Raw genomic sequence first — 27,943 nt, 5'->3', positions numbered from 1 at the left:
CTGGAGCTCCGGCTGGAGCACAGCCCGATTCCTGGGCTCTTGTTAAAGCCGGCCCTAGTCAGGGGACGGGGGGGGGGGTTGGATGGGTCGGGAGTTCTGGGGGTCCTGTCATGGGGTGGGGAGCAGTTGGATAGGGCATGGGAGTCCCGGGGGTCTGTCTGGGGGCAGGGGTGTGAATATGGGGTGGGGGTGTGGATAAGGGTCAGGGCAGTCAGGGGACAGGTAGGGTCCTAGGGGGGCAGTTAGGGTGGGGGGTTCTCAGGAGGAGGCAGTCAGGGGACAAAAAGCAGGGAGGCTTAGATAGAGGGTGGGGTTCTAGGGGGCAGTTAGTGGCAGGGGTCCCAGGAGGGGGCAGTCAGGAGAAGGAGTGGGGGGGTTGGGGGTTCTGAGGGGGGCAGCCAGGGGGTGGGAAGTGGGAGGGAGTGGATGGGGGTGGGGCGGGGCAGAGGCAGGGCTAGAGCGGGGCTCCTCCCTCTCCCACTGTCCTCTTTTTTGATTGTGGAAATATGGTAACCCTAGTTTTGCATGCTTTTGTTTACATTATAAGTTTATTGAATGTTTACAGAGAAATGTGTTATTGTTCAAACCAACTTAACCACTTGGTATGGAATTAGGCAGTATACCCCGGTTTGATTATTTACAGCAATAAGATTTACAGATTCATTTGTGCTTCAAAGTTTAGATAGCAGCCTGTAGATGTGTGTAGTTTGGTTAGGGGCTAGTGTAATTGTGCCCCCTCGTAATATGTTTATTTTCAGCAAAACACCTTATACACAATACACCCAATTGTCCACCCCTTGCCATAGGCCTCTTCTTCTTCATAGTCATAGGAGAGAGGCACATTTAAACATGTTTTCTGGATTTACACCATTTTACACACCCCTTCACTGATTTTTAGTGAGCTCCTCCCCTTTTTATTATTTTTATAGGGCTTGTGGGGCCCATCTTGGTTGCCATTTCATTTTTAGGTACCATGGTAGCTATTACACAGGTGCTGGCCTTTTAGTTGAGCATTTTGCATTTTTATACACATCTCCCCCCCAGGTCAGCCTTTTGAAGCCATCCCCCACCCACGTCATGCTAGCAACAAGACAAACACCACAGACAAACAACACAAAACATAGATTCATGGTATTTTGGGTTATTTTTTTGCTGGCGCCAGCATGCTTGTACAGTATTTGAAAAACAAAAGAAATAATTTCCACCCCCTTTAGTGGGGACAGATTATTGCTTAATAATAATACCAATTTCTTTTACAAATTTTTTTGCTAATTGCAGGAAAAACAGAAGAATTACCTCCAAGCTGTCCTTATGTTGTTCTATAGTTAGGCTAGTGAATTACCCCACTCACTGGTCATTTATGAAATTTATGAGATGGTGTGCTTCAGTTTTCCCTTTTGTACAACAGACCAGGTTTGCAATAGTTTTTTTGCTGTACCAAGCTTTAAGTTTATTTTCAGGTAATAGCTGAGAGACAGCTTTAGATTTTAGCTTTGTACACACACACACACACACACACACACACACCCTTTCTCTTAGGGTTAACCTGTCCCCCTTATTTTTAGGCTTGACTTGCTTTTTCACCTCCCTTTTCTGGAGGGCCATAATTTGAGTCTTTTAGTAGCTTGTTTGCTGACCAGATGTATTTATTATTTGCAGGTTCTTTGTGCTGCTACTTATGGGCAGTTTTCTCCTTTCCCCATCAGCTACGTAATTTGCATTTACACAGAGGCTTTTTTGGCTTGCCTCTGGATTCAAAGCTATTAGCAGCTTAGAGACTGTCTTAAAAGGGACATATTTTACTTTCACCAGAGTTTTGATTACTTTTCACTTTCATCTCCTGATCCAAAACACACATAGATTTGAAAAAGAAAGCACAGCCTATTGTGGCTTCTTTTGAAGCCCTAACAGGATTTTAATTAAGTATCATGTTTTGTTTGCATTTCTTTTACCCCTTTTTTAATATACACTGCACACGTCCTGGGAAATAGTTTAACCTTCATAATATTATTTTAGCCATATTAATTTTACACAAGGTGTAGCTGCCTCCCCTGTGCCCACAGAGTTTTCATGCACCCCCAAAGTGACAGTCCAGTCCCCCAGAGCCACCCCAAGGCTCAATGTTCCCATCATTGCTCCCCTTTTCCTTTTCTTTTTCCTGTGCACACACACAAAATTCTATTTTTTGCCTAACATCCCTTGCACTGTGATTACTCTTTGTTACACAACTGTACCCTGATTACACTTTCTTCTTGTACAACCAGAGACAGCCAGGGGCAGTTAAGTTAAGTTTTAATAGAAACCCCTGACATTCCTTTAGTGATTTTGATTACATTACCCAATAGTCAAATAATTTTGATTAGATTATTCCTTCGCCTGCTGCCTGCAGCAGTCCCCTATAGACCATTTCTGTGGGAAAAGGGCCCATTTCCCATCAGAATAGCTGTAAAGGCTTCTGGGGACAGAAGCATAGTGGTGGTAGTAGCCACTCTACCTGACCCCCTGGTATAATTTAATTACCAAGCTTTCATTTAATGTGACTGCACAGAGTTGCACATACAGGTACATTTATATAACTGGGTTTTATTATTAAACCAAAAACTTACTTTTTGTAACACACAACGTACCATGTGTTGTACCATTTTTACAACTTTCAAATGTTTACTTTTCTTCAAACCCTGTATTATCAATTTTTGCAAAAGGTATTTGTAACTTTTTACTTACTTCTTTAAATCACTTACTCCTACATTTAGTTCTTTAAGGTAGTGCACTTTGTCTTTAACAACTTAGCCACCAAGTACAATTATTGCCACACAGCTGCCTTAACCTGTGCTGTTTTTACCTTGAGACTGTTTAAAAGGCAGTAAAACACTTGTTTTCATGGTTGCCCATGGATCTTTTACTCCAAAAATTCCAGTGGAATACAGCAGACCTCCATTATACTTTGTCCCAAACAAAAAACAAAACAAAACACCAAAAACATTTTACATAAGTATCCCTGGCTCTGGGAGAAGAGTGGGGGTTGTTACCTGCTTCTGCAAACCCTGTCATTTTTTACTTTGAAACTTTTTTTTCCCCCCACTCTCCCAGGACCAAGTCCCAGCTCCTGTCTCTAAAGGTGGTCTGTTAACTCTGCTTCTGACTCTAAACCCTATTGTGCCAAATCATCTTTAACCACCCCTAACTAATTTACAACCCTTCAGCAGCCCTTGCTGAAACAGCACCAAACTTGAAAGATTACTGGCAGCTTCCCATAATGCTGCCCTTACTTCAAACCTCTCACAAGTGAACTGAAGTGCCTCCTTTCCCTGGGAGGCATTCAGTCCCAATGGGCAGGGACCTTCTTCCACTACCCATATACCAAAGGAGGGTGAGTTCCTCAGCCACCCCCCATCCCTCTGGGTCCCCTAACATCCCTCCTTGGTGTATGGCAGCAGCTCAAGTCAGCATTAAGCCATTCTCTTCTGATCACTGATCTGTAACCACACTATCGGAGAGCCTCCTGGGTTTGCAATGGAGATTGAACTGAAAGAACCTTTTCCAAAGCGCACTGCTTCGTGATCATGGGAGCACAGCCAAATTTTGTTGAAACTCTGGTACAAGGTCAGTAAAACTATGGACTTCAGCAAAAGCACCAGGAATGACCATGTGTACCAGCAGATAGCTAAAAAGCTGACAGCTCTGCAGATTTTCTAGACTGGTGATCAGTGCAGGGAATGTATTAAGAAGCTGAAGAACAAGTACTAGATGACCAGGGACAAGAGCCACACCTCGGGTAACTCACCAACATGTCCATTTTATGATGACTGTGCCTAGCACGGAGCCAACTGTGCTTCACAATGACTGGTCAGCCAGGATAGTGGCCTGCTGGCCCCTGAATCCAGCATAGGGTTTGATGGGAGCCAGGAGCAGGCCCCCAGCGAGGAGCATGAAGTGATAGTTTTAATGAAATGAGTCCCAAAGTAGGCTGTGGATCAGGATTAACAGCGAATTATTGGTCCCTATGAGGCAGGGCTGTTTGATCCTCCCCCCACGGCCGAGCTTATAAACAAACCTGGTCGAGGCAAAAGCTGCCTCAAAGCTCAAAGTGTATGAGGCACATTTACAGTTTATTATTACAGTAATGGGAGGGATTTCTGCTGTAAGAAACAATGCAATAATGATAAGTCCCGGCTAGCAGCATGGCCACTAATGGTAGACTGCATCACAGTGCCTACGTGACTCCCATCTTCTTCTCTTTTCTCCCCCCGACGTGGCATTCAAAATGGCAACTTGGAATTTCAAACGTTCATAAACAGCTGTAAAAGTCATTTTAACTGTTAAGTCACAGCTGTTTGTCAGGGTCAGTCATGTTTTCCTTTCAGTAATAAGAAATTTGCCACTCTAATCACTCCTCCTGGGTCTATGGAGCAACCTGTGAACAGCGAACTGAGTGTGTGTGTTTGGGAAACAGTATTTTATTTCCAAACCTAGTCCATTTCAGTTAGTAGTAGTCCATGCAGTCAGCAGGTCACAAAATCAGTTCTCCAAGTGTCAGTTTTTTCTCTGAACTGTGCCAGAAGAAAGCTGGGTGGAAGAAAGCTATAGATTTCGACATGTTTGTTGGAGCAATAACAAAGTAAGCCAAGTGTGACCTAATGCAGCCTCAGGTTAATTCCCTAATCTTGAAAAAAGAACAGGAGTACTTGTGGCACCTTAGAGACTAACAAATTTATTAGAGCATAAGCTTTCGTGGGCTACAGCCCACTTCTTCGGATGCATATAGAATGGAACATATATTGAGGAGATATATATACACACATACAGAGAGCATGAACAGGTGGGAGTTGTTTTACCAACTCTGAGAGGCCAATTAAGTAAGTGAAAAAAAACTTTTGAAATGATAATCAGGATAGCCCAGTACAGACAGTTTGATAAGAAGTGTGAGAGTACAAGGGGAGACAGATTCAATGTTTGTAATGGCTCAGCCATTCCCAGTCCTTATTCAATCCTAAATTGATTGTATCTAGTTTGCATATCAATTCCAGCTCAGCAGTCTCTCGTTGGAGTCTGTTTTTGAAGTTTTTCTGTTGTAAGATAGCCACCCGCAGGTCTGTCATTGAATGACCAGACAGGTTAAAGTGTTCTCCCACTGGTTTTTGAGTATTACGATTCCTGTCAGATTTGTGACCATTCATTCTTTTGCGTAGAGACTGTCCCTAATCTTGGCTGCTGATAGCTGCAAACTTTTCCTGAAGCAGCAACTCCAGATAGTCAGTCATACTGCAGAGGAGGGCGTAGTCCTCAGGGGCCTGGAAAATACCCCCTCCTGCACCCCACACCTCAACTCCCTGCCCTGAGCCCCCTGCCGCACTCTGCCCGCACCCCTCCTGCACCCCAACCCCTTGCCCTGAGCCCCCTCCCACACCCCAACCCCCTTTCAATGTTGATGTAAAGAAAATAAAAATGTATTTCTGTCAAGGAATTGTTCACTACCTTTTGTCTGTTTTCTAGTTTTGTATATTGGAAATGCATGAGTGAAGAACAGTTAATATATGTTCAAATGTAAGCACATTGCACCAGCATTTAAAAAAAAAACAAAAAACATTCAATGAAAGTGTAAAATTTTTATTTGAGTGAGAAACCAGGGATACCAGAATGAGAAACCAGCGGTATTAGCATTCAAAATGTATAAATCCTAATATTGCGTTTATCAACCTTAGTTTTAAGCAGAGAAATGAAGGGTTAATTTATATATATATAGCCCTTTTACTACAAAACAATTTTTGTTGGCCAGGGCCCAAGTAGCACAAACTTATCATTGCTCTGCATCGTATTGCCCAATCACTCCTGGATTAGACTTTATTTACCACTCTTACATGTAAAGAGCACTAAAAAATCCTTCTTTTGTGAATGTAGGACTATAATAGGTTGCCAAAAAAATATATGAGGTGTGCAAACTCTGTCAAAAGTGTACTCTCTTACATAAGTCTGATCCTGTGTTTGTTCAGTCTTGTTTATCGACTGCAATCACATACATTAGTTTCTAATACTTTTTATACCTGCAGAGCATGCTGGATTCTGCCTCTGTCCCTCAGAAGTGCTTTTTTGGCTTTCACTGTCCCATGCAGCGGTGTTGTAGCCCCAGGATACCAGAGAGACAAGGTGGGGGTGGGGGTGGGGAGGTAATATCTTTTATTGGACCAACTTCTGTTGGGGAGAGAGACAATCCCAACCAGACCTGAAGAAGAGCTGGTGTAGTAAGCTCAAAAGCTTGTCTCTCTCCCCAACAGAAGTTGGTCCAATAAAAGATACTTCCTCACCAGGGCCCGTGGAAGGATGTTTCGCGCCCTAGGCGAAACTTCCACCTTGCGCCTCCCCCTGTCCCCGAGCCCCCACCCTGAGGCACCCCCCCCGCCCCAGCTCACCCCTGCCCCGCCTCCTCCCCCAAATCTGAAATACAGTGCCCTAAGACACGACGTGGGGATGTTACGTTACTGAATAAAAGAATCACCAACATGTGTCTTAAAGTAGTCATCACCTGCCAGAGCTTGGGGATTCAGCCCCGTGGGAAGTGCCTGCCGGGGCTCAGGGCTTCAATCCCCCGGGAGGCGCCTGATGGGGTTTGGGGCTTCAGCCCCACTCCTGCTGAAGCCCCGAGTCCTGGCACGTGCGCTCAGCGGGGCTGAAGCCCCGTGACCCTCCTCGCCACTGGGCAGAAGCCCCTACCTCACGACCAGGCAGAGGTCCTGAGCTCCCCCACCCCCAGTCTAGTAGGTGGAAAATGGGGGGGGGGTCATTAGGGAGTTCTGCAAGCCACACTTTAGTGGTAAAAGAAACGCATGTGGCTTACGAGGCTCTTCCAGTCACTTACATCTGTGCAAACCCACTACAGACAATGGGCAGTACAGACACCAGCTAACAGCAGCAATTGGTCATCAGAATCTTATTGTTGGAGTTTGTGCAAGAGGGAGGGTGCAGGGCTAAAACACAGAGGTAGGAGGGTCAGAATCTTTTTAGCTGCAAATTAAACACCTCTAAGCTTGAATACAGAAATTATTGAAATACACATGTGGAAACCTGTGCCGTTGTGAATCACCTTGCAAAACAGAACAAGTTAGCTAGCTAGCTAACCCCTCCCCGCTTTCCCCCATCACAGCAGCTTCTCCTCACTCCAACCCTTGCGTGAGCACGGAGCCACGGGGCTTTAGTTCCGTATTTCAGGGCAGAGGGGAGAAGATTGGCTGCAGCTGGGAAGAGAAACTGGTGTCCCCACTAAAAGGAGCAGGCAGGGTTCAGATCGCTTCGCCCGTTTTCCCAGCTCTGGGAGGCAGAAGCTCTTACCTGCGGGTGGAGACGGGAGAAAGCTGGTTCCTCGCTTCAGCTTGGTTGGGAGAGAGCCAGCCCCTGGCCGCTACCTCCCAGGAGACACCAGCCAGCCCGGGGATGCTGCTCTCTGGGGTGTGCGACAGGCACTGCTGGGAGGGGAGACGCGCCAGGCTGGCCGCGTTCGGGGATGGTGGGTGAAAGCCGAGCGCTCTGCGGGGAGATGGGAGCACATGCGGGGAGCCTGCCCCTGCTCCCGCCTGCCAACCCTTCCCCCGTCGCCTTTGGCGCGCCCCGAGGCGGCAGCGGGGTAACCCGGGCGCCACCACGGAGACTGGGGCCAGGCACCAAGTCCCGCTGCGCGGACGCCAGAGCCTGGTGGTGGGAGCGAGCTGCAAGTGGTGAGGGAGCGGCTGGGCGGTGCCCTTGCGCCCAGCGCGCTATGCCGCAGCCTCATGCGGGAAGCGGGCGCGGTGGCTGCTGACCCCGCCCGAGAGCCCGGCTGCTCCTCCCTCCCACGCCTGAGCAGCAGCAGGTGCAGCCCCTTCCCCACCGTGCTACACCGCAGCCCCCCGCCGGCCGGTTTGCAGCCGCTTGGTGCAGAGGGGACAAGCCCCGCTCTGCTGCTGTCCGAGGCGGGAAGCGTAGCTAAGGCACCGTAGGGAGAAATCGCTCGAATTTGAGATTTAAAACACTTTAAATCGCCGCGATTTGGGATTTCAGCCAGGGGGGCGCGTGGTTGCTAGGGCCGGTCGTTACAGCGGCCCTAACCTTGCGTCAGGCAGCAGCAGGAAAAACAAGCCCGGGCAGAGAATTTAGGGTTTGATTGAATACACAGTTGACATCTCCGCACACGTGTCTTTCCGTGAACACGTGCAGGAAGGTATGTCACGCACTAGTACAAATACCATTTATCAGACAGAGCAGATAAGTAGTTTGGCTCCAGGCTCATTGAAGTAATTTTCCTTTCACTGTACAGTACTGGCTTATAAGCAGCAGTTTCTCACAGCGCACCTCTGTCTCGCCCCTTAAAATGCCTTGGGATCACAGCCGTTACTGGAAGTTGCATGTAAAGCCTGCTTGGCAGACCCTGGCTTCCAGGGGCAGCTCTAGGCACCAGCAAAGCAAGCAGGTGTTTGGGGCAGCCCATTTGCAGGGGCAGCAGGGATCCAGCCTGGGAGCTGAGAACCAACAGGGGGCCCTAGGAGTTGTAGTTCCTTGGTTAGCTCCCGGCTAAGAAGTAGCTGAGACCTCATTCTACAGCCTACTTTGAATGGAGAGCTGCATTGGGAAGGGTAAGGATACCGTATTTTAATATTCAAAAAATAGGACACTCCATGGGGAGGGAGGGTAGCCCCACCCTGCCACCATCCACTCCCTCCGACTGCCCCCCACAAAAACCCCAACCCATCCAACCCCCCTGCTCCCTGTCCCCTGATCACCCCCTCCCGGGACCCCTGCCCCAACTGCCCCCCAGGACCCCACCCCCTATCTAAGCCCCACTGGTCCTTGTCCCCTGATTGCCCCCTCCTGAGACCCCGCCCCCTATCTAAGCCTCCCTTCTCCTTGTCCCAACTGCCCCCTCCTGAGACACCCCCCCCAAGTTCCCCCCTAGGACCCCACCCCCTACCTGTCCCCTGACAAACCCCTGGGACTCCCATGCCTATCCACCTGCTGCCTGTCCCCTGAGTGCCCCCCCAAACCCCTGACCCATCTACCCCCCCTTCTCCTTGCCCCTGACTGCCCCCTGAACCTCCACCCCATCCAACCCCCCCGAACCCCCTACCCCTTGACTGCCCCCCCGGAACCTCCTACCCCTTCTCCAACCTCCCAGCCCCCTTACCGTGCCACTCAGACCAGCGTGTCTGGCTTCGCGCCGTGCCAGACACGCTGCTGCATACATGCTGCCATGCTCCCCTGCAGAGCCACAGCCTCCTCCCCCCAGCACCTGCCTTCCAGATTTGAACACCTCAAAATTCAGGAGTGCTTAAGCTCAGTTACTTCATTTCTCCCAAATCAAATATACTGATCCACTGTAACTTGCTGTAGAAAAAGTAGGATAAAATTGAGCAAGAAATGCTTCCCAGTGATTATTAGGACTGGAATTGCTATTTTCAACAGCCATTGCCTTGTTTGTTTGTTTGTTTAAAAGGAAGACAGTGATATCGCATTGGCAAATTCCCCATAGAAAGAAAGAGTGGAACAAAAGAATAATAAAGGCACCTCAACTTTTCCTCATTTATGGAGGACAATAATATGCATCCAGATATCCTCCAGTCACACAAGCTGAAAATTGTTCCACTTTACTGCAGTTCTGTAACCATATGGGAACCAATCCTGTCTGTGTTCTGTGCACATCCAAAATTCCTGCTGAATGACCTGCCCGGGGAGCGAGTTACCAGTGACCCAGGGCTGCGGCGGAAGGAGGGTGCAGGTCGGGGGGGGCGGGGAGAGCCCAGGGCTGGGGCGGCAGGAGGTGTGTGTGGGGGGCAATGGTGGGGGGGTAGGGGGGATCCCAGGGCTGGGATAGCAGGGGGGTGCGGGTGGGGGGGTGAGAGCCCAGGGTTTGGGCGGCAAGGGGGTGCAGGTGGGGGGGGGGGCGGTGAGGAGCCCAGGGCTGGGACGGGGGGTTGGGGGAGGGGGCAGCCAAAATTTTTTTTGCTTGGGGCAGCAAAAAACCTAGAGCCGGCCCTGCTGGCTTCTAACTCCTCTATTGAATTACATTAAAGGAGAGAAGTGTCTTTTGAACATTACTACAGTACCTTTTATGGGGACTCATTAATACTGTCTAGCACTTGGATTTGTAGATGTCAGAAAAAAGGTGAAATCTAAGATCCCAAAAACTGAATGGAGTCTTTATGGCCAAGTCCCTACTGCACTGACCATTTTATCAAAGTTATCAAATAATACAGGTACTGTACATACCAGTTTTAACCACCAACTTCTATTGCTTATTTGGTCCATCCTACAATTTGGCTGATATTCCTCACGTCTAGACAACAGAATTTTTCAATATTAATGCAGTTTAGCCTCGATTAGAAGAATATCAGTTATCCAAAATTCCATTATCCCACGCCACATTATCCCTAAATATGTACCTTGTTGAAAATTAAAGGGACTATAGCAACATGAGTATAGCATTTCACACCCAAAAGTGTCCCTGGCTCAGCATTCTTACTGTCTTAAGCTTGTCTTTTGTCCAACACCGAATGAACAGGAAAGTAACTAGAATATGAGACAGTTATTCACATTTAAACATTTATAACTCCATCCCCACAATATTTGAGTATGACATTACTTTTAAGTATTTAGGTTTTGTTTGTTGTTTTGTCAGGAAGGTGTTAGTTAATGTCAAAGGAACTACAGCGGTGTTATCTGCCCTGCCACTCAGAGGGAGTGTTTCCACCTGGGCTGAGAGTAGAGGCAGTCCTCGACTTTATGACGTTCAACTTACAACAAACAGCACTTAAATTTCGGAATTGACACCCTAATTCAACTTACGACGTTTCTTTCTACTTTAACGTTCGGTCCCGCAATGGAGTGAATTGCGGTTCCGAGTTATGACGTTTTGACTTGCGACACAATTTTCAGGAATCTATTGTGTCGTAAGTCCGAGGACTGCCTGTACATATTTAGAACTGGAAGATGAAGCAGGTGAAGCCAGCCAGAGAGAAAGCAGAGTGAATCGCTCTTCTCTCTGTCTGAGCAAAATAGGCTGTCTTGGATTTTGACACAGGCCTGCAGAAAAACATTTGTGATCCTTAGGCAGAAACTAAGGCTATGTCTACAGTGCACACCTTACAGTGGCACAGTGTCACTGTAAGGTATGCTGTGTAGCCACTCTTTGGCAGTAGGAGAAAGCTCTCCTGATGACAAAATAAAACCACCCTCAACCAGGGGGCGCTTTTTGTCAGTAAAACTTTTGTCGGTCAGGGGTGTGTTTTTTTCCACACCCTGACCAACAAAAGTTTTACCAGCGAAAGTGCCTATGTTTAGACATAGCCTTAGGTGAATTTTACATTGGACATTGTTTCTACTGTTTTTATCACAAGTCCTTGAGAGGACACAGTAGAAAGTAGTCAGACCAGTCTGTGGTAAGTGGACAATTCTACTGTAGGATAGTACCCAGGGAAGTGGTGTTTACTTTGGTAGGAGAGCCAGCCACAGACATGGGAAAGGCCTTGGAAATCTCTGTGAATCATGAAGGAAACAAAAGGGGCTGCAGAAAAGACACTGGGACAAAATAAAGCCAGTAGCCTTCAAAGAAACAGAGAGGGTTTAGGAGTCAGACTGGACTTCTGCTTTCTTTTCAGATTCCAAAGCTAAACTCACGCACCCCTCCCCAGAGAGGCTGAATGAAAATTCCTACCCAGCTGTCACTGTAGTAGCTGCCTTACAGAAGGGATTGGAAAATGAGGCAGTCTGACAGGCTAACAAGGACACTGTTCCAAGAATAGCCTGTGGTCTTGAAAAGCACTGGAACTTGAGTGGTAGGAGACCAAAGGCCCAGTAAGACAGGAGTTGAAGGAATGTAGTACAGACAGAAAGAATGATTATGTGAAGACACGCATGACATTGCATAACAATAAAAACTAAGGGCAAGACTATATAAATGTATTGCTTAGGTTGTCAGTTTAAACACAAAAATAGGAAATGCAATCATGAAGGTTCCCATGTCATCTGCATGATTATAGACTCAGTTCACTATTGGGAGAAGCAAATGCTACCCTTGACTTCTGCCAACAAGTTCAATCTTCTGCGTTGTCATGTATTTTTACCAAATTTTGAAAGCTTTCCAAAACTGGAAGTTATACATTAAAATCTAGTGGACAGTACAAAGAAAAATAAATTCAATATAACTTTAATAGGGACAAAATATACCACTGTAGTTTCTGATGTATCTTTTATGATACAATACATATTCAAATTTAAAATACCTAGCTTATCCCGCACTTTTCCTCAGTAGATCTCCAAGCACTTTACAAAAGAGGCAAGTATTATTGCCATTTGACTCTTTGGGAAACTGAGGGACAGAGAGGGGAAGTGACTTGCCCACATTCACACAGTAGGCCAGTGGCAGAACTGGAAATAGAACCCAGAAAAACAAGTGTTGCCCATATCATCACTTGCAATTACTTAATTCATCATCAATCATCACCATCATCATCATCATATTAGTCAAAACGAAGGGTTAATGCTTTGTACAGAAATTAACCCTTCAAGAGGTGCAAGTTTACCCATTTTTTCTAAAGTAGGTCAACAATAAAGCTTGGCATCGTCTACAAAATTGGTATCCTGATCCTCGACAAAATATAGTTAATGGACAGTTTTAAAGCAAGGAATGTCAGAATGATCATACTGTAATCAGTATATGAAAATATTTAACTCAAGCCTGAGTAATTTATAGATTTTCATGGAAATATTTGAGCATCAATTCAAGAAAATTCAGAGATCAGGGGTTTTCAAAACATCTGTCTGACAATGTGTACACAGTCCATTTTTAGTAGTCAAGCAACAAGACTCCAAAATTGCACACAACATTAAATCTAATGACTTAAAATGTATATCTAAATATACAATATGTAAAATGTGAGCAATTTAATATTGCCATGGGAAAATTAATTTCTGTATCTCCTTATTCTTTAAATTTACAACCTTAATGCTATGTTAACAGGTTTTTGGAGGGCAGGAAGGTTCCCCTCAAAAACAAAGGAGAGAGAAAATCCTAGCTGCTCCACTTTGGAATGTGTACTAGGACATTTGTACAGCTCCACAGATTTCAAACTACACTACTATCTACATACAAAAACTCAAGTGTAGCACAATAGTTCAGCAATTACGTTGTGTACATGATGAATTAAAAACAGCCAGTTACAAATGACACTTTAATATTTGGCCAATTGAGTTGACGGTGTGCAAAAAATCTGATTTTTGTTCGGAGTGGGATAATGTACATGTATACTTATCAGTTAACTCAATCATCTGAGTAGATTTTCCTTAAACATTAAAAAATGCAAAGAGCAAACATTATAAGCTTCAGCCCCAAGAGGATTTTTTTGAAGATAAGATTGAAAACATTGGTTTATAATAAAAATGTTTCTCGCCTTACAGAATCAGCTACTGCAAGAGTTGCTCTAGAAAGCAACGCTGAAAAAAGGTTCAATTCTTTAACAGGCCAGTACAAGGTCCCCTTCTTGTCTTAGGTCTCCCTCTCACCTCTCCCCTTGGACGATACCACATGATGTAATATAAGGATTCTTCTTGTAGTGGATTGAATAAGTCCATAATTAATAGATTGCAACACATGAATGAACTAGAGTTTTAATTGTTTCATTCAAAACTACAGTTTTCCAGACCTAAACCCATCATATAAAAGTCATGATATAACAACACTATTTCCTTCATTGTCATGCTTTTTCTATTTAGAAAAAAAGATGTCTTTAAAAGTGCAAAAAATGCTTTTCGTTTTCCTTACAAAAAGTGTATTTCTTCAAGAAGTCCTGCAGTTCTTGTTACAGGCCACTGCAATATTAAAACAATGCTTCAGAGTGTTCTGTTGATCTGCTCAGGGGAATGGATGATCAATCAGTTTTTCAAATCTGTCCATGTTGATGTTGTGGAGGCTTTAATCCTGTAAGCCTCCAAATGAGATGGCCAGTGTATAACGCATATGGGTATCCTACAACCAACCATTTAAAAAGCAGTTGAAGTGAGTTGCTCACAGCTGTTAAAACTGAACTTGGGTGTCATCTTTCTAACGTTATTGTATGTGGAGAATTAAACGCTGTTTGTAGTAACTGTAGTTCTGAGGGAGACACGGTTTGTCTGGGTGGCATTTGGTATCGTACATTTTTCCAGAATTTTGTACTTGCTGAATGAGATTTCTCTGTGAAGTCCCCTTTCCATCTGATAGCCCCATGCTTTTGCTTAATATATTTGATCGATTCTGGCATGTTCGTATAGTCCTTTATTTTATCCAGTTCAATTAGAATAACTTTAATTCCATCACGGATAAGAGCATTGTACACAGCCAGTTGCTGTTCAGAGGTATCTTCTAACACACTATAACAGGATGATTCTGGTACTAACACAAGTATCACTCTTCTGCTTTGGTTGATTTTTTCATCAGTGACATTGACCACAGCTGTAAACAAAGAAAAGCAGAGAAAGGTTTTTTTACTCCTGCAAAAGCTTATACAATGTTTGTTACTTTCATTTTGTGGCTGTTTAGTTTTCAGAAACAAAGATGTCTTACTTGTCTCCTTATGCCATATTATTCATTGATATTACACCCGTAGCTGTAAAAAGTTGGCATTGTTTTAAAAAAAAATTAATTCCATACATATCTTTAGATAAAGCTACCAAATGTCATTAGTATATTAATACATGTAACAGGATTGCTTGCCCCTGTGCTATACAGCCTGCGGCTAAGCCAGCCCTGATTACAGGACAAGCCACACCTGAGTTGAATCAAGTGATCCCAGGGTAAAAGGCATCAGGAAGCTGCAGGGAAGGGGCTCCTGCAGAGGGAAGCTATGGGGGGGGTCTCCTGCAGTGGTCCCTGAGGAAGGCACAGTTCCTGAGGGAAGAGGGGCTGTTCCCAGCTTAAGCCGGGGGGGGGGGGGGAAGATTGTATTGTGATTGTTCTAAGAACTTTGATAATTTAATAAAAAGGCCCAGACCCAAGAAGGGCTGTGATTGAACGAGACTGCACGGAGTTTGCTGAAGGAGCCCTGAAGAAGAGGAAAACCAGGACAGGACGCTGCAGAGGCACCTGCTGGCCATGAAAGGGTGGTTGGGTGGCAGCTGGCCCTGGTACACTAAGTATGTTGCAACCAGACCATCAGGAATAAGTATCAGTGTGAAAAAAACCCAAATTCCTATGAAAACTAAAGCAAAAATACTCTGAGCCTTAAATTGTGCCCTGCAGACTGCTCAAGGAAGAAAATTTCAAACAGGAGGACCCCCCCACCCATGAGAAGGCCTGCTAACATGAATAGAAAGTCCTAGGAAATGACAGCAAAAGCATACCAGCCAATCTTAGGCCTGGCCTACACTACAGAGTTTTGTTAACGTACAGCAGCTTATGTCGACCTGACTGTGTAAATGTCTATACTACAATGTTGCTCCCGCTGATGTAAGTCGCAGGCTATACTGACCTAATAACTCCACCTCCATGAGAGGCATAGCACTTAGGTCGATGTAGTTAGAGTGACACAGTGTCTGTGTAGACACTGCGTTACTTACATCAACTGTTGGCTGTCAACCCTACATGGGGCTCACAGCTGGGGCCCGACAGCCCCCACGCTGCCCTACTTAAGTCAGTGCAAGCGCTTCCGCTGAGGATGTGCAACACCGGCAGAAAGAGGGTAGCATGGACATGAAACACCGCTGTAATTACTGCAGTGGCTCTACAGCGACCTAATTTACATCAACTTAACTTTGTAGTGTAGACAAGGCATTAGCCACAGAGACCTAGTGTAGGACAAGCAATATAAATATTCATTCTAGTAAAAATAAGTTATCTGCATTACTAAGAATTTATTCAGAAATATGAATGCCTTCTGCTAAAATTCCATCTTAAGACAAAAGTATGTGTAACCCACACACCTCCTGGGTATGGTGTTCTGTCCCCTCTAGTGGCACCAAGACCACTGAGAGAAAGAGATTAATGAGTCTGCTCTACAGCCTTAGCTAAGAGACACTTGGCTTTTAGCTCATGCATTAGAGGCTCACGCATAAAGCTCCAGAGGTCCCAGGTTCGATCCCGCCCACCGACGACCAGGGTCTGTCAGTGTTACACATGTTCATATAGAAAAGCTTGCTTTTACAATACTAAGCACATATTGGTTAGTTTGACATAAACTTCCAATAGAAACTTATTTGGTTAAACAATTTGGAAAAAATAGACCAATTTTTAAGCTCGGTTTTACTGATTATTTTATAGTGCATAAGTACAGCTGAAAGCTTATACAAGACCATACACAAATAACTCAGTGTTATCCCCACCTTCTCCTCAGGAAAGCAATCAGTGAAAGACCCTTCCTCAATTTCAGTACCAAATGTTAGAATCTTAGTTTCAGCAATATACGGCAAAAAGAAACATTCCCTCAGGATGTCCCTTTTTAAAGGCACTTGGAGAACATATTGTTCTGCTCATATTTGGATTAGAGTCAGGCATTTTCTCATCTCTTACTGATCTTTTCTGATACTGGACACAAAAGTGTTGCTTTGTAATAATTTTTATTTTAAGTTGCACCATTTTGCCACACTTAAGCGCCCTCTCCCCCCTCATTGCCAGATGAGTCATTCAGATTTTATTTGCTCTTCATGGGCAGTTGTCAGAGTGGAAAAGTAAAGAGGTACATTTGCCGGAGGTGAAATGACACTCTAGAGTGACTGCCATGCCAATTGCACTTCCCTCCCTTCACAAGTGCTGCTCTGCCATTGTCCCTGACCCTGTGGACAAGGAAGGCTGTTACCAGTCCTCTCCCTCTGATCAGCACACCAGTCCCAGCTGCTTAAACTACCTACATATTAAAGGAAGAACTAGGAGCTGATCGGAGGAAAAGCTGTGAGGCAGACAGGGCTTTATGGGAGCCCCAAGCACAGTACTTCCACATTACCCATGGGATTACACAGGAGGGAGGAATAGGGATAAGAGACTGCCCACGCCAGGGGTCATCAACCTTTGGTACGCAGCTCACCAGGGTAAGCACCCTGGTGGGCCAGGCCGGTTTGTTTACCTGCCGTGTCCGCAGGTTCGGCCGATCGCAGCTCCCACTGGCCGCGGTTCGCAGTCCCAGGCCAATGGGGGCTGCGGGAAGCGGCGCAGGCCGAGAGATGTGCTGGCCGCCCCTTTCCGCCGCCCCCATTGGCCTGGGACGGGGAACCGCAGCCAGTGGGAGCCGCAATCAGCCAAACCTGCGGACGCGGCAGGTAAACAAACCGTCCTGGCCCGCCAGGGTGCTTACCCTGGCGAGCTGCGTGCCAAAGGTTGCCGACCCCTGGCCTACGCTAACCAGGATGCCTGGGGCACACAAGTTTGCTTATGTCTATTTTGAGGATCATTGCAGCTCACCTTTGAGACTGGTGAGAGAAAATATAGAAATTCCGATTAAAAAAAATATATATATATCTTACCTTGTCCTGGTAAATCATCCCTTCCAAATATAAAGAGATTGTATCCACACTGTCTCTCTAAGACCTCAGGTAATATCTTTAGTGCAAAGATATCTGGTGAGTAGAGGCAGCTTACTCTGTTTTTTGGATACAGCACATATGCATCATAGATCTTCCCATCTGAAACTAAACAAAGTGAGCAAAATGATTAAGACCAAAAAGCATATTTAATAAAAAAGTAAACTATAGTTTTCCCCACACAACACTGCCATGGGCACGAATCCTGTAATTAAAGTTACTGTAGTGTGAGTAATTATACTTATGGAAGTAATAGTTTTACACGTAGATCTTTAGACTTAAATATTCAAAGGTGTAAAATTGATTACCTTTGAACAGTCTTTGCTCTACACTAAATAAAAAAAGCAAAATCACCAAATTATCTGTTTCAAGTACAGCATATTATTTAAGTTCCAAGTTACTCATAACTGGTGTTTACTGCTTATGACCTGAATTAAAAAAAAAAAAAAAAAACACAATATTCAGAACGATCAGGAGTGTTATGATTTATCTGGAACAAAATTTCCAGTAAGGCCTGATTTAATAAACTTTATACAACTCCAGTAATTACCTCAATGCAGTTATTAAATACATTTTACTTCTCTCGTGGTACATCTCCTCATGATTGATCTAAATTCCAGAATTCTGCTCTCTCGTGTATGGGATTCCCATTGCTAATGCAAATTCCAGGAACATAAGAGAGAGCCGAATATCAGACCAAAATACAGATCTGAGAAATATTGTCTTTAAAAAACAGGTAGATGCTTAGGATTTTTCTCTGTGCTCTTTTACAAAAATGCACTTTCATATGATTTATTAGTACTCTTCCAAACAGTAATTAAAGAAACGGTAGTTCTATAGCTTGAGTAGATGTTACAAGTGGAGAATACTTCTGTCAGCCATTTTAAGGCAAACAGCAATACAGTACATCAACCAGTCAGCACACTGCTATCAAATATACAAGTCAATCTGCCATTTTAGAAATCTGAAGCACTTAGCATATTTTCTGATTTAGATTATGTAAATAGTTTTCATGATACATCTCAAAAATGTAAGGGCGCCCACTTTGGTGGAACTCCAAATGGAATCACTCTCACTCCAGGATCATTTCCTGAATGCATTCCCAATTAGATTTTAAATTCTGTAATCTTTTTTCTTAAGAAAACACATACCTTCTTTACTCAGAAAAGGATGGCAGGAGTTCCGATACCAAAGCACAATGTCAATCTTGAGTAGCTTGTAGACAAACACAGCAACAACTATTACAAATACCAGTGAAACAAGTCCTCCAATCAAGTAACCCTGAATGTTTGGAGCTGTATTAGCAAAGGGGGGGGGGGGGGAGAAGATACATTGTAACTGCAGCATGTGTCAAACAAGAAACATTCAAAACATTTTCTACAATCCAACAATTTGGTCTCTTAAAACCAGCTACTTATTTAAGGATTCAAACCATGCAATCAGCAAACAAGAAAAGACTAAAGATTCTTCCTGTATGGTTTCAACATAAAACTGTTATTGGCCAGCCTGCTAGTAAACCCAGAATGCATGCCGTCCTGTCTCAACAGAGGACATCTTAAAGTCAAAAATGTTACTGCACAAATGCAAAGAAATTGTATTTTCCAACCAGAAAAGAAATGCTGATGTTTATTCTGACAAGACAACTGACTCAGAATTCTCATACAAGTTTGATTTAGGACTTGTCAACACAAATATTCATTTTGCAGCAAGCTGGGGTGTGAATCTACCCCACAGTAGCCGGTTGCAGATTAACTGTGTAGTTCTCTTTGAAATGGAACTAGCTCAATGCCCCTCTAACCAACTGTGAATGTGCATCAGGAGGGTGCACCTGGACAGTTAATCCATTGTACGCTAGTGAGAGGTAGATTCACAGCCTAACTTGCCATGAACTAAATCTTTGTGTAGACAAGCCCTTGTTAAAAAGTGGCACACGGTTGTAGAAAAAAGTAAGTAGTAAGACAATCCCACAAGAAGACAAAGAAAAGTGAACACATAAATGTGTTCTCGTTACACCATATGCTCTCTGGAACTGGAGCAGGAATGGTCAGGTACTAAATGACTGTCCTGCGTCTAGCACAGTGGGTGACCAATCTGATAGAGGTTTCTATGTGCTAATGCTGTATAAGCAGCAACAACAGAAAATTCCCAATTACTAGAGTGGGAGTTGTTAGCACTCAGCACTGCAGAAAATAGCCCATGTTTATTTAAGTGACTAAATATGGTTTTAAGAGCACAACTTTAGGCACCCAAACTTTGATAGTTTGGGATATTAACAGAATGAGACCAGCCACAAGTAGTAATTTTGTAGTATGAACTATATTGTAGGAGGATTGTATTGTCTCACTTTAGTGCAGTCTGTGTTCTGTGGTTACATTAATGGAGGATTATGATTCACAGTCAGAAAAAGTCCCAAAGAGATGCAATATCTCTGTAGGCTCTATTCTCATGAATGAAGTTGCATCCATTGTGGAATGCAAGTTTGCCTTTTGTACTCAAAAACTGCTTTAGGCTTTGCTTTAAAGTAGTGTTTTTAAGTCTTATAGGCTTCCCCACTCTGCTATACATTTATAAACTCTAGCTCCCTCTTCCACCCTCATTTATGGCACACTAAGCCAGTGGTTCTCAACCAGGGGTTCGCAGAGTTCTTCCAGGGGATACATCAGCTCATCTAGATATTGTCTACTTTTACAACAGGCTACATGAAAAACACCAGTGAAGTCAATACAAACTAAAATTTTATACAATGACTTGTTTACACTGCTCTATATACTACATCAGTGTGCCTCAACCTGGCAATCATGATTTATTTTATAATTATATGGTAAAAATGAGAAAGTATAAGCAATTTTTCAGTAATAGCGTGCTGTGACACCTATGTATTTTTATGTCTGATTTTGTAAGCAAGTAGTTTTTAAGAGACTTTGGTACACAAGACAAATCAGACTTCTGAAAGGGGTACAGTAGTCTGGAAAGGTTGAGAACCACTGGACTACGCTATTGGTTGTCATTACAGTCACCTCGACAAAAAGGGTTTATGAGAAGTGTACTAGCAAGAGACAGAGCACTATGGTACTCTATGCCTCTCCTTTTGAACGATTATATAGCACCTGTCTTCCAAACATTAACCAATTAATCCTCACAACTTCTCTCTGTGGTAAACAAGATCTTAAATTAAAAATAACCTCCAAAACAGATTTCTCTGGATTAACTAGGCTTAAATGTAAGCCATTGTTCATTAACCTTGTAGTAGACACTGGCTGAATTATCAAGGTACATCTTGCAATAGGCAGTAGTTTTGATTTCAATATCTTATTACTTTTCAGGTGAGGTTTGAGACTTAATTCTATTTTAAAGTAGACTGGCCTCAAATTCTGCTTAAATAAACTTGAGAGACTTAATCTGAACTTTTCTCTCTTATATTAAAGTTACCTGAACTCCCATATAGGCACATTTGTACTCATTTCAGCTTTTCAACTTTGAAAACTAGAAACAATTGTTAAATTTGTCAGCACATAAACTGCTTATCTGTTGAGTCACAATGAATTTGGCAATAGGGACTTTTTAATGTTTCACACATTCCACATTAAACAAAGCAAAATCTATACTCTGGGGCAAAAAGCAGAGCATACAAAGGGGGAGTGGCGTGTGCATGGAATTCCTGCCTATCTGTTATGGAGTGATGAGGATAGAGGGAATCAAAGGAGCAGCAGCAGCCACTGCTACATATATCCTCTCGTCCTCCTCCACACCTCAACAAAAAAGAGTAGAGATGCTGGGGTCGTGGAGTTACTTCAAAAGTGAAGCAGTAACCACAAAATTTGTGCCCAAATACTCCTTTCTGGTTCTTCAGCCTTCAGTTAACAACAAGGTGAACAGAAGCATTATTGAAATAAGGCAATATGGAGTATAAAAGAAAGTAATTAACTGAGAAAATACTGTTTTAAAGAGAAAAAGGTGAATTTGAAAGAAGCTATTCAGGAGGAAGAGGGGGAATATGTTTTAAACAAATGTAAGAATTTAGGGGTAAATGCAACAAGGGCAGCTACAACTTAAGAGGAAGGAAGACAGCAAGAGTGCTAACTTGTAGTAGTTATCTACCATGTCTGGAATAAGCTAATTATAAGTTTGTTTTAATTTATTTTTTTACTGAAAAGTATTTCATTGGTATTTTCTGAAAGGCTGTTGAATTGAAATATAGAGTCCAAAGTTTATTAAAACTGATAGTTTAATTAAATTTGGTAATAGAACGAACGTAGAATACTTTAGTTAACATACGTATACAATTGTAACATCCCCGTCATGTTCTGTTTAATGCAGAGCAGCTTTACACAGTTATAGCCAATTATGGTTGATATTAGCTGAATCTTTATTAAACGGTTTCCTTTTCATTACATGATCAGGTTAGAATTGTAGTTATAAACTTATTTAATATCTTACCTGGGTGTTTTAGTACAATGTATGCTACAGCTTCGCCATAGGGATGTAAAACACAACAGAAAAACTTGTGAGAATAATCCTTACTTTTCACTTTTGAAATGTTGAATCTTGCTCCAATTATAAAACCACCTCCCGGGGAAGGTTTTCTATCATCACAGTAAACAAAACAAAACAAAAAAAACCACATCAGCGGATAGAGAAATTATTATATATTAGAATTTCAATATGGACTAGGCAGACTTAACTGCAAATACAAGAAAGTTCACTTTTACCCTCAAGAGTGTATTAAGCAAGTAGAGTTCAGGTCACTTGTGAGCAAACATTGATATTGGGAGTCAGGACTTTATAGTACAAAGCCTAGTGTCAGCAAAATGAGGTACCAGAGCCAAGGGTTTGAAACTACACAGATGGAACAATGACATTACACAGGTTGAATTACTGCCCACATTAGAACATTTAAACTTCTGTAGGCATTGCTGTCAGGTACTGTGCCTCCATATTTTCAGTTCTGATACTTGTTGCCGGCCACTTTAAAAAATAGCTATTTTCCATACCAACTGAGCTTTGGTTAAAACTGATTTAGCTAACAACTATTATGGCTTTATAATTTAAAAGATAGATGAGGACAGGTTGCAAACTGATTTAGTTGTATTGGCATCCCATAAGAACAGTTACATATCTTATAGTAGCCGTGGGTCTTCGAGATGTTCTGTCCATATGCATTCCACACTTGGTGTTCATGCACCCCATACGTGTAAGATCAAATTCTTTTGACCAGCAGTGTCCACTGGGGCCAGGCCTGTCCCCTAAGCATCCTCTCAACTCCCTCATCCAAGAGCATAAAGTGCAGAACAGGCCCTCAGTGCCTTCACCAATACAGAATCCCAGAGGAGTAGGATTCCATATTAGGGGAGGAGGACAGGTCATGGTATCCTTGTTGACAAAACATCTTGAACCACAGTACTGTACTGTAAGATAATAGCCAGTTTGTGTCTACATGGTAGGTGCTAGGAGCCCTAGTTAAAAGATTGTAGCACAGCCTTACCAAAATGAAGCTTCTTACAAGACACAGCTTTAGTAAAGTGTGTACCAAACTGTACATAGCTGCCCTATAAATTTCAGAAATAGATCACCTGAGCTCTAGTGGAATGAGCTCAGCTGTGCCTAGGTAGCTCTAAGCTGGCTGGGCTAACTCATAAGGTGCTCTTGCATAGCCAGAAACCCATTTTGATAACTTCTGTGAGGTTACTGCCTGATCCCTAAACATATCCACGACGGCCATGAACAGTCTGGGTGTTCCTGAATGGTTTTGTCCTGTTCAGAGAATATAAAGCTCTTACTGCATAAAGTGTGTGAAGCTTACTAGTAATGCCAAACCACACTCCAAGTCTTTCACTGCACTGCAGCAGTGTCCACACAGGATGTTACTGTGCTGTAAGCTGGTGTGCTGATGGCTCACACCTTGGCTTGTGACACAGTAATTTGCCATGTAGACAATTGGGCTACTGGCTGCCAAGCTTGAGACAAATCTAATGTTTACTCTTTTGTCTCAGTTCCAAGAATCTTGAGAGGGAAACTTAATGTCTCATTTCTGGAGTGATGTTCCTTTCTCAAGGAAATCAACATGTGCATCTAAGTAGACAACTGGGACATCTCAGCATTGCAGCTTGGAGTTGGAATCATGGCTCATGGGGTGCACTAACTAAGGAGGACTAGAGGGAGGACTGAGACTTAGCTACTTCCTTCTTCTCCATATCTGAGATGGCTTTTGTGGAGTACTCTAGAAGAAAAAACTTTAGGTGGCCAACCCTAGTGTGACACTCTACCTCGGGGGAGCACCCTTGAAGCCCCATACTCATTGTTTGTATATAATTGAGATATTTCATATAAAGCATGTCATGTGAGGTATCATGGGAAAGATTATGATCTGCTGAAACCCACTGTTCCATCTAAATATGTACAGTAACTCCTCGCTTAATGTAGTTATGTTCCTGAAAAATGCTACTTTAAGCAAAACGATGTTAAGTGAATCCAATTTCCTCATAAGAATTAATGTAAATGAGGGGGGGCACTTAGGTTCCAGGGAAAGAAAGAAAGTGTGTGTATATATATATATATATATATATATATACACACACACACACACACACACACACACACACATACATACATACACGCACACACACACACTATAAGTTTTAAACAAACAATTTAATACTGTACACAGCAATGATGATTGTGAAGCTTGGTTGAGATGGTGGAGTCAGAGGGTGGGATATTTCCCAGGGAATGCCTTACTGCTAAATGATGAACTAGCACTCAACTGAGCCCTCAAGGGTTAACACATTGTTGTTAATGTAGCCTCTACAAGGCAGCACAAATGGAGGGAGGAGACACAGCATGGCAGTGGCTGCAAACATTGAAACTGAAAGGGGTGATGAATCCACGCTATCCCAATGGAGCGCACCACTCCCTCCACTTTCCAAAGTGCTGGGTAGTGCATGTGTGCGTGGCTAGGTCTACACTATGGGGGGGGGGGGTGTCAACCTAAGATACGCAACTTCAGCTAGGTGAATAGCGTAACTGAAGTTGCGTATTTTAGGTCGACTTATCTGGCTGTGAGGACGGCGGTGAGTCGGCCGCTGCCGCTCCCCCATCGACTCCGCTTCCGCCTCTCGCCGCGGTGGATTTCCGGAGTCGACGGCAGAGCCATCGGGGATCAATTTTATCGCGTCTACACTAGACGCGATAAATCGATCCCCGATAGATCGATCGCTACCCGTCGATCCGGCGGGTAGTGAAGACGTGCCCTGTAAGTCAACAACCATTGTCCTGCCACGGAGTTACAATCCAATGACTAACTTGCACAAGGCCACAGCAGGGGAATTGCTCAATCTTGCCTGGGGACTCAGCAATGCCCACCAGACATGCCTGGACTTGTGTTCTCCAAGCACATGGGACTAAGGGTATAAAACAGACACAGTGACCCCATGCTTGGCCTTTTCTTCTCCCCCCACCTACACTGCAAGCAACAAGGACACTCAGAAGATTGAAGACTCCAACAGAGGAGACTGGCCCAGGTTTCAAGGGTGAAACCTGTGTACTCTGAACTGCAATATCCAGTGGCATGAGAAAAACTGCTTAATCTAGATGTTACCCAGTCTAATAGGGTTGAGAATGTAGGCTGCGTGCTTACATTTTATTTTATTTTGGTAACCACTCTGACTATCTGCCTAATCACTTAAAATCTCTTTTGTAATCAATACACTTGTTTTTACTGTTTACCTTTATCAGTGAGTTTGCCTGAAGCGCTTGGTAAATCTAATCAGATTTACAAAAGCTGGTGTATGTATATCCACTTTCCATTGATGGAGTGGTGAACCAATTAATAAACTTGCATTTCTCAAGAAAGGATCTTGAGCAGTGCAAGACAGTATATTCCTGAGGTACAAGGCTGGGAGATGGGGGGATTCGGCTGGTGCCTTTCTCTGTGTGATTCATGAGTGGCTCTGGGAGCATTCATGCAATCTAGCTGGGTATGTGGCTCCACATGCAGTTGTGCTGAGTGATAACAGCACCTGGAGGGGTTTGCTGCTTATCACTAGCAAAGAATTGTGAGAGACAGCCCAGGCTGGACAGTTAAGTGGGCAAATTTGTCCCACAGTCCCAGACTGAACCCCGGGGATCCTGTCACACCTAGCCTTCGGAGTCTGCTTGGACATAGAGCAGCAGGTGGAGTACCAATAAGATACATGACCTTCACCTAAATCAAAAAGGCACCTAAGAGGACCCATCATTGAATGGCGTAGAAGCATCAGAGGAGAAGTATGTCAAACCCTGGAGATTTAGCTTCTGCCATAGTGGCTCAAGTCCTGGTATCAAAGAGAGAGAGGGGGTTCTGCACCTAACCATCTATCTACTGAAAATAATTTTATTAAGCCAACAGGGACATTAAAAGGACTAGCTTAACAACTATATTAACTAATCACTAACACTAACTACAACAGAGTTGCAGAGAAGCAGCCTGACTCTGCACAAGTTCCATCTTGCTGCCATCGATGGCAAAAAGGAATTGAGGGATGGTTGGCCCCCTCCCACGGGTGAGGTAATGGAGCACGAGGATACCTAGGGAACAGGCGCAGTCCCAACTGAATTTGATTTGGCCAAATGAATCCAATTTTGTGTGCCTGCGCACCAAGAGTAGGATCCATGTGAACAATCACTTGAAAAAGAATACCTGCTTCTACCCTCCCCCAAAATGATTCTAGGTGGTTCATTCATCCAGCATTTTTGGCTTCTCAGTGGACATGCCTGGACTTGTGTTCTCCAAGCACATGGGACTAAGGGTATAAAACAGACAGACACAGACTGTCATGGTCCTGATGGATAGCGGGGAGGCATGTTGGGAAGACTCCTGCGAGTTAACAGGATCAGCAACAGTTGGCAAATCATTCAAGCTTACACAAAGCTGACTACAGAGTCCGTTTATAGAAAGAAAAAAAAGTCAGCTAATATAGCCCATGCTAACAGTGTGGCTCTGTCCTCTAGTGGTTAGCCCATGTTCAGAGGTTTCTGAATTTGCTGCTGCTGTTGAACTATGGAAACTGGTTCTTCAGTTTAAGGAGTAAAGCTAATACTTTTAGATCACAGAGGTCTCTGGTTCAATCCCAGCTATCACCTCCTCCAGAGGCACAGTGTTATACGTGCAGCAGGAAAGTACATCTGGAGCTCATCCTTCAAAAGGGTGTAAGGAGGAAGCAATAAAGAGAATCAGGTAAGACAGGATTAGGACAAGAAATAGCAGAGAAATGATCAAGCCAAAATTTTCATACTGTAGTGCCTGAAATTAGACACCTAATATGTTTTTTTGGAGATTCCGGGTATCCAACAGCTCCAGCTGACTTCAAGGGAAACTGCAGGTATTCAACACCTCTGAAAATTAGCTCACCTAGAATCTATATTTTTTAGGCACCCAAGTTGAAAATTTTTGCTTAGGGCAAAAGTAACAATAATTAATTTACTCCTGATGCCTCAGTTATCAGTTATGTGGGACACTAAGGTTTAGAGGTAAGCAGGGAATGTTAGTTATTTTTGTAGCCCGTGAGACTATAATACAACAAAAATCACTCACCCTATAAATCTAAAGGAGTTTGGGGATAAAGTAAAACTAAAATTCAAGACAATTTTCCTGAGGAGCAGGTTGACATTTAATATTCTCAAAAATATAGTTAAATAAATAAAACAAAAAAAAGTGAATGTGCCAATCTTCTCTAAACAAGAAAATGTTTTATGAAGTTTCAACTTGATTCAGTGGCACATGTTATGCAATTTGTGAACCTGGCCACCGCATACATGCAGGCAGAGCAGCTGATCTTAAAAGAACTCAAGGAAACACCTATTGTATATATAATGAATTGTTCCCATACTGGCAAACTCTTTTTCCACTGGGGCTGGTTGAGATCAGCCTTTAATCTATGGATGAAGAGTGCTAAGTATTATCATGCTATTATGAATTTCCAAAATCTAGATAAGATGGCCTCAATAAATTACTTACAGAAAAAATAGATAATTATTAAATGCATGGCAAATTTGTTGAACATGAAGTACTTTCAGTAGTCTGTTGGCATTCATTAGGGAAGATTGAAAAAAGTGGGTTTGTTTAGTCTGGAGAAGAGAAGACTGAGACGGGACACGATAACAGTTTTCAAATACATAAAAGGTTGTTACAAGGAGGAAGGAGAAAAATTGTTCTCATTAACCTCTGAGGACAGGATAAGACAAGAAGCAATGGGCTTAAATTGCAGCAAGGGAGGTTTAGGTTGGACATTAGGAAAACTTCCGAACTGTCAGGGTGGTTAAGCACTGGAATAAATTGCCTAGGGAGATTGTGGAATTTACATCACTGGAGATTTTTAAGAGCAAGTTAGACAAACACTGTCAGGGATGGTCTAGATAATACTTAGTCCTGCCATGAGTACAGCAGACTGGACTAGATGAGCTC

General features: G+C 43.5%; 1 protein-coding gene across 1 annotated transcript in view; it reads right to left on the bottom strand.

The window, feature by feature from the left end:
- Positions 1–14,051: 14,051 nt before the first annotated feature.
- Positions 14,052–27,943, bottom strand: part of LOC135895159 (interleukin-1 receptor type 1-like) — a 31,537-nt gene continuing 17,645 nt past the window's right edge. Inside the window, exons 7-10 of the mRNA XM_065423230.1 lie at positions 21,943–22,088; positions 18,657–18,800; positions 17,449–17,613; positions 14,052–14,449 (exon numbers count right to left, since the gene is read on the bottom strand). Coding sequence (XP_065279302.1) covers positions 14,052–14,449; positions 17,449–17,613; positions 18,657–18,800; positions 21,943–22,088 — 853 coding nt within the window. The remainder of the gene's footprint in view (positions 14,450–17,448; positions 17,614–18,656; positions 18,801–21,942; positions 22,089–27,943) is intronic.

The sequence above is a fragment of the Emys orbicularis genome, chromosome 1 (genome assembly GCF_028017835.1).
Source record: "Emys orbicularis isolate rEmyOrb1 chromosome 1, rEmyOrb1.hap1, whole genome shotgun sequence".
Taxonomy (NCBI): domain Eukaryota; kingdom Metazoa; phylum Chordata; order Testudines; family Emydidae; genus Emys; species Emys orbicularis.
This window is presented reverse-complemented; position numbering and strand designations above follow the sequence as displayed.